We start from the raw sequence: 12,637 nt of genomic DNA on the forward strand, positions 1-12,637 counted from the left end.
CACCTGCTTGGTTAGAGTCACCCCAAGGTACTTTATGTTATTAGTGGCTATTGTGAAAGGTGTTGTTTCCCTGATTTCTTCTTTCTCAGCCCTTTTGTATTGGGTATACAGGAGGGCTTCTGATTTTTTTTTTTAGTTAATTTTGTATCCAGCCACTTTGCTGAAGGTGTTTATCAGCTGAAGGAGTTCTCTCGTTGAGTTTTTGGGGTCACTCGGGTATACTATCATATCATCTGCAAATAGTGAAACTTTTACTTCTTCCTTTCCGATTTGTATTCCCTTGATCTCCCTTACTTGTCTTATTGCTCTAGCTAGGACTTCAAGTACTATTTTGAAGAGTTATGGAGACAATGGACAGCCTTGCCATGTTCCTGCTTTCAGTGGGATTGATTTAAGTTTTTCTCCATTTAGTTTGATGTTGGCTATCAGCTTGCTATATATTGCCTTTACTATGATTAGGTATGTGCCTTGTATCCCTGATCTCTCCAAGACTTTAAACATGAATGGGTGTTGGACTTTGTCAAATACTTTTTCGGCATCTAAGGAGATGACCATGTGGTTTTTCTCCTTCAGTTTGTTTATATGGTGGATCACATTGATGGATTTCCATATATTGAACCACCCTTGCATGCCTGGGATGAAGCCTATTTGGTCATGGTGGATGATATCTTTGATGTGTTCTTGGATTCTGTTTGCAAGTATTTTATTGAGTATCTTTGCATCAATGTTCATAAGAGAGATCGGTCTGAAGTTCTCTTTTTTTTTGTTGGATCTTTGTGTGGTTTAGGTATTAAGGTGACTGTGGCTTCATAGAATGAGTTTAGTAATGTTCCTTCTGTTTCTATTTTGTGGAATAATTTGGAGAGAATTGGCATTAGCACTTCTTTGAAGGTCTGGTAGAATTCTTCACTGAAACCATCTGGCCCTGGACTTTTTTTTGGAAGGGAGGCTGTTGATGGCTGCTTCAATTTCCTTGGGGGATATAGGGCTATTTAATCTTTCTACCTGGTCTTGACTTAATTTTGGTAGATGGAATCTAGCAAGAAAATTCTCCATTTCTTTTAGATTTTCAAACTTTGTGGCATATAGGCTTTTGTAGTATGACCTAATGATTGGATTCGCTCATTGTCTGTAGTTATTTTCATTTTCATTTCTGATTTTGCTGATTTGGATAGTCTATCTCTGTCTTTTAGTTAGTTTGGCTAAGGGTTTGTCTATCTTGTAAATTTTCTCAAAGAACCAGCTCTTGGTTTCATTGATTCTTTGAATTGTTTTATTTGTTTCTAATTGGTTGATTTCAGCCCTGAGCTTGATTATTTCCAGCCGTCTGCTCCTCTTGGGTGTTTCTGCTTCTTTTTTTCCTAGGGCTTTTAGTTGTGCCATTAAGTTGTTTGTATGAGATTTTACAAATTTCTTCTTAAAGACACTTAGTGCTATGAGTTTTCCTCTAAGTACTGCTTTCATTGTGTCCCATAAATTTGGGTATGTTGTGCCTTCATTTTCATTGAATTCTAGGAAGTCTTTAATTTCTTCCTTTATTTCATCCTTAACCCAGCAGTCATTGAGAAGTAAGTTGTTCAGTTTCCATGTGCGTGTAGGCTTTTTGCTATTTCCATTGTTGTTGAGGTCCAGCTTTAGTCCATGGTGGTCAAATAGTATACAGGGGATTATTTCAATCTTCTTGTATCTGTTGAGGCTTGCTTTGTGACCAATTATATGGTATATTTTGGAGAACGTTCCATGAGGTGCTGAAAAGAATGTATACTCTTTTGAGTTTGGGTGAAAAGTCCTGTAGACATCTATTAGGTCCATTTGAATTAGGACGTTTGTAAGTGCCTTTATTTTCCTGTTTAGCTTCTGTCTAGATGATCTGTCCCTTGGTGATAGTGGGGTTTTGAAGTCTCCCACTATTAAGGTGTTGGAGTCCATGTGTAATTTAAGCTTTAATAATGTTTCATTTACTAATGTAGGTGCTCTTGTATTTAGGGCATAGATGTTCAGAACTGTGATGTCCTCTTGGTGGATTTTTCCTTTGATGAGAATGCAGTGCCCCTCTACGTCTTTTTTGATTAGTTTTGGTTGAAAGTCTATTTTATTAGATATTAGGATAGCCACCCCTGCTTGTTTTTTGGGTTCATTTGCTTGAAAAACAGTTTTCCAGCCTTTTACTCTGAGGTAGTGTTTATCTTTGTTGCATAGGTGTATTTCTTAGATGCAGCAGAATGTTGGATCCTGTTTCCGTACCCATTCTGTTGGTCTGTGTCTTTTTATTGTAGAGTTGAGTCCATTGATGTTGACAGATAATAATGACCATTGAATGTTATTTCCTATTATTGTGGAGTTGGTGGTGTTACTGTGATTCATTGCTTATTTTCTTTTGATTTTTGTTGGGAAGTTATCTATAACCTACGTTTTCTTGGATGTAGTTGTTTTCGCTGGATCGGAATTTTCCTTCTAGTATCTTCTGTAAGGCTGGTTTGCTGTTCATATATTGCTTAAATTTAGTTTTGTTGTGGAATATTTTGTTTTCTCCATCTATGTTGATTGAAAACTTTGCAAGGTATAGTAGTCTAGGTTGGCATCTGTGGTCCCTTAGAGCCTGCATGATATCTGCCCCAGGCCCTTCTGGTTTTCATAGTTTCTGATGAGAAGTCCGGTGTGATTCTGACAGTTGAGTTACTTACTGGAAATTAATCTAACAAAAAATCTATCTTAGGTGGCTTCATTGGTGAATTTTATCAAATGCTTAAGTAAGAAAAAAATACAATCTCTTTCTGAATAGATGATATTGGTTGGGGGCATTTCCCAAGTCATTTTACGAGGCTACTGTTAATCCTAACATCAAAGACAAAGACGTCACAAGAAAAGGGCAAAACATCACAAGAAAAGGGCAAAACATGCTCTACCTGTCCCCAAGGAACAAATAACCAGCAACATACAAAGAAGAATATTCCACGGTCAAGTGGTGCAGTGCCAGGAATACCAAATTAGACAGCAACTAGGTCATGCCATACCACTCACCATACTAACAGAACAAAGGGCTGGAACTGCACAGTCATTTCAGGAGGTGTGGAAGGATTTGAGGCTGCTGAAGACCCACTGATCTCTAAAAAGTCACTAAGAATAGATGGGATTTTTCTCAACTTGATAAGAGACATATAAAAACCCTGTATCTTAACAGGATACTAAATGGTGGAAGACTAATGCTTTCCCCTTAAAACTGACAACGGCAACAAAAAAGGACAAATGTAGGTAGGTAAATTTGCATCGCACTTAATTTAGCTAGATAGTTTTAGCCAACACCTTGAATTTGCCAAAGTCATCTAGCAGAAGAGCCTCAACTGAGCAATTGAATAGATCATATTACCCATTGGACCTGTGTGTGTGTGTGTGTGTGTGTTTACTTTGATTGTTAGTTAATTGATGTGGGAGGGCCCAGGCAACTGTGGGTACTATTATCCCTAGGCAGGTGGTCCTGAACTTTGTAATAATGCTTGCTGAGTATAAGCTGGCCTGCCTTCAGCCAGCAAGCACTATTTTCCAAGATTCCTGTTATACTTCTTCAGTTGTGAAGCGAGTTCCTTGGTTGAAAGTGATGCTGTATAGAATAGGAAACAGGTGTCAACTTCTGTTGGTGATGGACTGTGATGTAGAACTGTGAGCTGACATAAACCATTCCCTTCCCTAAGCCACTGTTGAGTGTTTTCTTACAGGCACAGGAATGAAAATAAAAGACTAAGTCAAGAAAAAGATATCGGGGACATACAAATGTAGAATAAGGGGGAAATTTTGTTGGGTAATATAATTATATAGAAAATATTACAGAATGACAAAAATCACATGTTTACATGTATTAGCCACAAATAATTTGAAAATGACATTAAGAAAACAGTCTTTAAGAGGGGATCAGGGGCAGTCACTGGCATGAACTCAGTTGCTTGCTCTTTGATCACCTCCCCCTGGTGAGGTAGCCTAACTAGGTAACAGAGAAAGAAGATCCAGACAGGCCTGATGAGACCTGATAAGCTAGGGTCAGATAGTAGGGGAGGAGGACCTCCCATATCAGTGGACTAGGGTGGGGATATGGGGAGGGGGGAGTCAGGGAGGAAGGGTAGGACCAGGAGGAGGGGCTACAGCCAGAATATAAAGTGAATAAATTATAATTAATAATAATAATAAAGAAAAAATTAAAAAAGAGTAGTGGTTGTTCTTGCTGAAGTCCTTGTCTAGATTCCCAGCATCCACACGGCAGATCAACACTGTCCAAATCTCTAGTTCTACATTATTTGATATCCTCCTCTTACACCACAGGTATCAGGCACACACACGATGCATAAAACATATACACGAGAGCAAAACTCTCCCAAAGATAACATAAAATAAATCTAAAAATAATAAAACTTGTAAGAACCTCAACAAAAGAAGTCTGTGGTCTGCACATTGAAGACTATACCCTTGCTGAGAGTAAGGGGAGGAGATTTAAGCAAATGAGGTGATCCATCACATTTGGAGAGTGAGAAGTTCGGTTGTTGGCTCAAAAGCTGTCTGTAATACCATAACCTTAACATAACCTCTTTTTTTTTTTTAAGATTTGTGTATTTATTCTTTATATAATATTCTGCCTGCATGTGTGCCAGGACGCCAGAAGAGGGCACCAGATCTCATTATAGAGGGTTTGGAGCCACCGTGTGGTTGCTGGGAATTGAACTCAGGACTTTTGGAGGAAGAGTCAGTGTTCTTAACCTCTGAGCCATCTCTCCAGCTCCCAGCATAACCTCTTTTACTGAGTAGAGTAAGTACAAAGCCATTGTCTGAGGATTTGAAGAACTAGCCTTGCCTCCACCTTAGGTTTAAGAGGCCATTCTATAGCAAAGACAAACTAGATTCATTCCTGTTTATGGTTAAATCTGTTTCTGGAGGACTCGGCTGTCTCCCACTTCTAACATTAACTACAAATGGTTCTGTACAGACGGTTCTAGGAATGGCAACCATGCCTTTGTTTCAAAAAGTTGTTTATAACCATCTAGCAACCCTTCCTTTGTTTCAAAAGGTTATATGACCATGTACAACTACCTTGTTGTGATTATCTGTTGTGATCACCTCCTTTTGTTTTTCATTTTTGTTTTTTTTTTATTGTTTTTGAGACAGGGTTTCTCTGTTTAGCCTCACTCTCCTTCTCCTCAAGTCTCAGAGACCATTTCAAAAGAAAAGGTGGAAAGGTTTTCAGAACCAGAGGTTGGAGAGGATCCAAGTAAAGTAGTGCCTTCTGGACAGGACAACTGCACACATGAAATCCTAGCAGCTGTGTGTGCATACAAGATCTGCACAAAATCAAGCTAGACAATGTTCTAGCATGAGCCTTCACTGCTAACAGTGGAGCTATGGACAGCTGATGGCTGTTTGAGAGGAGGAGTCAATTTTCTCTAAGGGTATGGCCTCCAAGGTCAACCATGCTCCAGTGGATGGCATTACATCCTGGCATATATGGGTAACACAAATTGGATTTGGTGGGTTATTAAAAGGCGGTGGGGCATGAAGTTGGGATGGAGAGGGGAGTGGAGTAGATCGGGGAAAAGTTAGGGAGGACTGGGGGATAAACAGGATCAAAGTACATCGCAGGCACATATGAAATTCTAAGAATTTCTAAAAACTTTATATTAAAAAATGCCAATTCTAACATCTCTATTTATTTGCAAATGCAAAGGACCTAGAATAGCCGGAAGAATTTGTAAAGAAGAAGAAGTTGGAGGACTCACACTGATTTCAATGTTTAACACAAAGCTGCTGTAATCGAGAGAGTGTGTTACAACATAAGAATACACACGCAGACCAAGAAAACTGAGTGGAGTGTTTGGAAACAAACCTGAGCATCTTTGTGAGTTCATTTTCATGACAAAAAAAATGAGGCCAGTCAACAAGAAAGGATAGATTTTGTTGTTTTCTTAGCAAACAGCACTAGAACAATTTGTTCAAAAAGGAAAATGAATTTAAGTCCCTAATACTACATAGAAATTAAATTTAAATTGGCCTAGACTTGAACGTCGGCACTAAAACTTTAGAATCCCTAGAAGAAGACGTACGAAAAGCTTTGTGATGTTAGGTTAAGCAGAGCTGTGACACTAAAAGAGTGAGCCATGTTAAACTGAGCCTGGGCCATTTAACTTAGCCCAGTCAAAGCTCCTGTGCTTCTGCTTCAAAAGGCAAGAAAATGGACAGATAAGCCACAGAGCTAGAGGAAGCATTTGTAAATCATCTATCTTTAAAAGTCACCCAGATTTTGTATATACAATGAGCTTTTGAAGATTAGGATGACAGAAACTTTCAAGCCTGTATCAGAGTTTGGGCTTAAGCCAAAAAAAAAAAAAAAGATACATATTACTAAAACAGTTTATGTATGTCAATAAACATATGAAAATATATAAAAAAATGTAAGTTAAAATCATGAAAAAGACTCAGGAAGGCAGAGACAAGTGGATCTATGTGAGTTCAAGGGCAGCCTGGTCTATAAAGCGAGTCCAGGACAGTCAAGGCTACACAGAGAAACCCTGTTTTGAAAAATCAAAAGTAAACAAAACAAACAAACAAACAAAAAAAACAAAAACAAGACCAAAACAAAAAACAATAAAAGACATTTAAAAGTTTCAGTAAGTACACTAGAATGACTGCACTAAAGATTTATTAAACCAAATGTGAGAAACAAGTAGCAAAAACTGGGACCCTCAGACTTTGCTTAGGCACTATAAAGGCTAGCCATTTTGGAAGCCATTTAGACAAATTATTAACAGTTTAAATATATATTTTAATATAACCCCAAAATACCATTTCTGGGTATCTACTCCTCAAAATGAGAATATCTGCATAAGCAAACAGTTGAATCCAAAAGTTCACAAATGTATTATTCATCAATGCCCAGAGATGAAAACAACTCAAATAACCAGCTACTGTGAGTAGATTAATAAGAGGTCTGTACCAGTGAACACAAAAGGGCAACAGGAGAAATAAACTTTTCATACAGCCTCAGTAGCACTCTGCTAAATAGAACACTATGTGTTATATGAGGTTAGTCATGAAAATATTACTAAAAGGTGAAACCCTGTAGACAAAGCAGATTGGCGGTTCCTTGAGGCTGAAGGCAGGAGAGGAGATGGGTGACACCCAGATCTGAGGGTACACGGGAGAATGGATGCTCATTATGCAGATATACCGTGTTTGAGGAACTTAACGAACCATATACCTGCAACTGACAAATGTTATGTGTCTAAATTACACCACATGGAGTATGTTTAACCAGTTAACCATATCCTTCTAACAAGACATTTTAAGGCTAGACATGCACATCCTGGTGTTAGCTCATGTTTTCTATAGGAGCCACCAGACTCTTGGGAAGAGACTACACATGTAGATAGCACAGGAAATGACTTTTCATTGGATGCTTTCTGAGCTAGTTACTAAAAGGTTTGACTACATGCGTCATTGCTTTATAGATAAAAACACTAACAAGACCTTCAGCCATGGTCCTGACACGAGCACCTCACCTTGAGGAGCTTTGCTGATCTGAATGAGGCCAGAGACCCTTCCGAGTAGCCTATGATCAAAATAAATGTCACCATGCAAACACGGCACGGACTCCTTTTAACTTCAAAGAAGAGTAAGCGCTGTGGGAATCCTGGGAACCCCAACAGGACTTCTGGGTTCTATGGCGCTGCACTAGCGAGAGAGCAAAGGCTTCACAAGCAAAATGGAGACCGAAGTCCCATCACTATGGGGCTGAGCGATCAGAGAGGCTGTGGAAGGGGGCGGGGGGAGGGAGGGAGAGCAACACAGCCCAGCTGAACACATGGGCACACACAATAAAATGTTTCCAGAAAGGCACAAATTACAGTAATAGCAAGGATTTCAAAGCATTTTTTTTCCTGCTATGCTACAATTTAATAGAAGCCATTTTATAGAAAATGTGTTTAAATTTCTTTCTGTGAGCCAAACAATGGCTACAATACAGCAATTTTCAGCTATACCACTTAATATTAGAAATATTGTGCAAAAATTTGATTTTTTCAATTGAACATTAGGAATATATGGCGGTCTAAATTAGAAATATTTGCCTTGATCTTAAACAGGCAATGCAAGAAGTCAAAATACACTGTCAACATTTAATTACCAAAATTCACATGCTATTTTATAACAATGGCCTGAGAAGGAGAAATGTGTGATTATTTTGTTATCACATTAGTTCCCCCTTGGTAACGGGAACTTTTTGTATGGTGTTGCTCACAAATGCATAGTATTTGGTGAATCAACTGTACTACTTCCTTAAAGGGAAAACAGCTCAGAGAGAGCCAAGTAAATCATACATGGAACTCCTTTCAGCTCGGTGAGCTGCTCAATAGTGAGGATGTCACCAGAAGGTGAGATGGCATTGGAACCCTGCTGTGACCATCACCAAGGACTTCAAGTCCCAAGTCCTATCACCTGCTACAGAGGGAAATCAGGTGTCGGTCTGCAACTCGTCCTTCACACAAACAGAGAGTAAGGCATGGCCCCTAGCATTGCCTCAGTAATTTTCTACAAAAGCGAGAGAAAAGAGCAATGAGGACCCAAAGCTCCAACCCTCCCTTAAATTGTGTTCCACGCTCTTCTTAGAGGTCCCGGTCCTGACCTGGTCCCGTCGCTTTCTCCCAGGTTCGTGGCCGACATTATTACATAGTGGCGGATACTTGGGTCCCATAATAGTGGAACATTCCTACTCACGCTTATTTTAGCTTATTGGAATCCAGCTCCCAGTGGTCCTTACAAGGATTATCAGAACACTTGCATTTGGGGGAGTTGGCTGGTCTCCCCACTGCTGGCCTGCAGCAGCCCCCCTACAATTTCTAGTATTGCTTCCTTTAGAAAAGCAGGTTTCTTGGTAAATCAACAGGCATGGGCTGAGTTCTGCATAGCCGCCCTTTGTGACAAAAGACAACATATCCATAGGTGTGGGTCTCTTTTTTTACCCTCTAAATCCACATTGCTCTAAGTCAGGTACAGATACATTGCAAAAGTTCAGGAACCTGGATCCTAAATCCACATTTGTCTCTCTGCCTGTTTTTTATATAACTTTTAAAAAGGCATGATTTGATGCCAACCTACAGAAACCTTCCTTTGAACAATATTAGTATAAAGAAATTCTTCTAACCTACCCATCCATTGTACTGCCACATGTATGTCTGTCTTACCTCCTCGATGGATGATTAAAGACGTCTCACTTCCGACGGGGCAGTCCTTCAGTATATCCACTACTTCCGTATGGCTCAGGTTCTGTACATTCTGCTGGTTGATCTCAACAATGAGGTCTCCTTCACACAGCCCAGGGCATCCCTGAATGTCAAGTATCTGTTTCACCCGCTGTCCCGTGGGACTGTCAGCAATAGTGAAGCCAAATCCCTGGGCACCTTTCACAATGGTTAAGGTCATAAGTTCAGCTTGGGTGGCTCCAGACGAAGCCATAGACACATTGTCATCATGGACGGGTGGTGGATACGTGCCATCTAGCTGACCGTCAGCTGGCATGGAGTGCAAAGAATGAGGTGGCCGGTCTGTGATATCTGGGACTGACTGTGAGGTCCGAGAAATGTATTCCAAATAGGTTTCATAGTTATGTCTTCCATTGACCATCACTGGAGGTGGCCTCTCCATTATTGCAAGGGGTGGCACCAGGCTGTTAGCAGGATCTTCAGGGTCAAAGGGCAAGGGGTAGCCACGACACAACACCAAGTTGACACTCTGACCAATAGGAACAGACTGGAACAGTTTGACAACATCTGCATGAGTGTGCCCAAGGACACAAACTTCGTTAATATAGACAATGACATCACCTGCAAGGAAAAAGGAGAGATTGACAACATGAGGTAAGTTCAATTAACATTGACATAGAGAAGTGGAATTATTTATGAGAACACCGAAAGTTCTCTGCTTCTCAGCAAACAGTGAGAAATCAATTACAATAATACTCCAGCTCTCCGTAGGTGACTCAAGGTTACAAAAGGTCTGCCAACAAGCAGGATGGTCAAATGCTGAAAAAAGTGCTACTTGGTCATTCCTGAAGCCTGGAAACAACTCTTAGAAAAAAAAAAAAACCCAAACCTAAAAAACAAGAACAAAAACAAAAAACAAAACAAAACAAAACAAAACAAAAAAACTTGGAAGTATTTGTATTTTGAAGAAACATAGGTTCTGGTTTTTTTCTTTTTTTCTTTTCATTTTAGTGCAGCTGAGATCAAAGAATGTTCAAACCGTTGAGAAATGATGGCCATAAATTTTGGATGAAAAAGAAAGCCCTGGTATTTGAAGGTTTGCAAAGGAGCTATGAGAATGAAATGGGATGGAGAAACAGGGCTTGGCACAGTGTTTGGATTGGTAAGAGCGCAGTAACTGTGGATGAAGACTCCAGACCCTGGCAGTCAAAGAGGAAGCTGCCGTGAACTCATCATCCTCTGATCCCGGGAAAATTATTTTAGTAATGGCATTTGTTCTCTTTTCCAGGTGAATTATCACAGGGTTGTGGAAGTCTCCTGGCTAGAAGGTTTATGAACTTAGAAATGCTACAGGTACAAATTATTCATTATAAAAATAATCATCAAAATTATTTCTCTGTTAAATGAAGAAGATCCAATTGTTTGAGATAGTGGTTTTGAAATTCCTTAAATTATGTATGAATAACAACTTTATTTTTGGAGACTGGTTCTATCATAGATTGATATTTTTATCCTCACAAGCCGTAATACTTGAAAATTGAACTTGCAAATTAAAATTGTGCATGATGAAGCTGGGGAGTATGTGAGGGGAAAAGACATGTTATTTATTTAGTACTGCAGTTTTGAACTGGGTAGTGCTAGTACCAGAGATTTTTCTCTGAGATACCATCTATAAACACCAAAAAATTACGCCCTCAACATCATTGGTTTGATTCTCAGCCGCTTTTCCTAACTGTGTGAGGCAGCTAAAAGTTCTAAAGAAATAGACAGAAAGGCTCAACAGATATCACTGAGGGATCCAGGCAGGCTTCCTTCTAGGAAGAACCACAGCCTACGTGACAGTGTCAGACTGGACGCTGATGTGTGCTGATGTGAACCCATACTTGGAAAATTAGAGACCCTCTTCCTTCCCTGCTTAGGATTACTTTCTTGAGGGGAACAGTTGGGGATACCGTTGCACCAGAGTCCTAGAAAAATGCCGGAGTCGGATAGACCATTTTTTTCTCCTTCTCTCCCCTTCTCTATCCCAATCTCTGTTTGGTGCTGAGCATCAGGTTGAGGGTTTCTCACATGCTGGATGAATGCTCCACCACTGTGTTACATCTGAAGTAGCTGCCTCTTCTATTCTTAAGTGTAATTATAATACATTTTACTTATGAAAGGTTGAAGGGAAAAAGATGCCTGTGCAACACTGTCCAGAAACCTCCAAGGCACCTATTTTCCTAGTCAAACTCACTTACTCCCCTTTCTAAAAGAAGCTACTGTCTTGCACATGAGGCTTGAAAATTGGAAGTTTTTTATATTTTATGTCATACATAGGAAGCACTATCTCTGAATAGTATTCAGAGTTATGGAATAATGATCATCCTTAAAATGTTTTGTATATTTTTAACTTTTTGTAAATGAGATAAATTTCAATGTTCTGTGATTTCCTTTGAATGTACTTGTGGTAGTCATGAATTTTGATGCAGGTACTTCTAGTTTGTTAACTTTTACTGTACCTTTTGGATGGCTATTATTATTTATCAGTCTACCTATTATCTCATTACAAGTGTCTGGCTGCTTCAAAGACTGCTCTGTTGCAAACTTCTTTCGTCGTTCCTGTGACAGGGACTTTTCTGGGCTGTCTACCTTGATATGGAATGGCTGGGTATAAACTAGATCCACCTTCAGTTTTATCAGTGAACAACAAATGGCCAATAAAATAGGTCATGTTGACTCAAATTGTTACTGGCAGTGTGTTGGAACTGTCACTGCTTTTCTTCTGACACAATACTTGGTATTCCTGGCTTTCATTTTTAAAAATCTGACTGGTGAAATCATGATTTTAATTGGCATTCCCCAAATTGCTAGGGCAGACAAGCATCTTATATAGGTTTGTTCTTTGGTACATCTCATTTCCCTCTCCATTCACCATCCACCCACCCATCCATCTATCCATCCATCCATCCATCCATCCATCCATCCATCCATCCACCCATCCACCTATCCATCATCCATTTATCATCCAATCATCATTCAACCATCATGCATCCATTCATGTTCATCCACCCATCCATCATCCACCATCCATCTATTCACCCATCCACCTATCACCCACCAATCATCCATTCATCATTCATCTATAAGCCACCTACTCATCATTCATCATGCATCTATCTAGCTATCCATCTATCCTTCCATCTATCCTTCCATCTATCCTTCCATCTATCTATCTATCTATCTATCTATCTATCTATCTATCTATCTATCTATCTCCAAAAATTTTAAGGGTACCTGGCACAGGGTGATAACTTGGGACAATGAGGCAGAAGGCTGAGTTCTAGTCCTGTCATTTACTAGGAATTTGACTTAGTAGAAGGATGTGATCAGATTCCCTAAAATTATGAAAAAACATAATACTA

At 39.5% G+C, this 12,637-nt stretch overlaps 1 protein-coding gene across 10 annotated transcripts in view; it reads right to left on the reverse strand.

Moving 5' to 3' along the window:
• The window catches only part of Magi2 (membrane associated guanylate kinase, WW and PDZ domain containing 2), a 1,408,809-nt gene that overhangs the window by 238,581 nt on the left and 1,157,591 nt on the right, over positions 1–12,637 (reverse strand). For all 10 annotated transcript variants that reach the window (XM_060374145.1, XM_060374142.1, XM_060374143.1 and 7 more), the window contains one exon: positions 9,216–9,854. In XM_060374145.1, coding sequence (XP_060230128.1) covers positions 9,216–9,854 — 639 coding nt within the window. The remainder of the gene's footprint in view (positions 1–9,215; positions 9,855–12,637) is intronic.

Source organism: Meriones unguiculatus, chromosome 21 (assembly GCF_030254825.1).
Source record: "Meriones unguiculatus strain TT.TT164.6M chromosome 21, Bangor_MerUng_6.1, whole genome shotgun sequence".
NCBI classification, from domain to species: Eukaryota; Metazoa; Chordata; class Mammalia; order Rodentia; family Muridae; genus Meriones; species Meriones unguiculatus.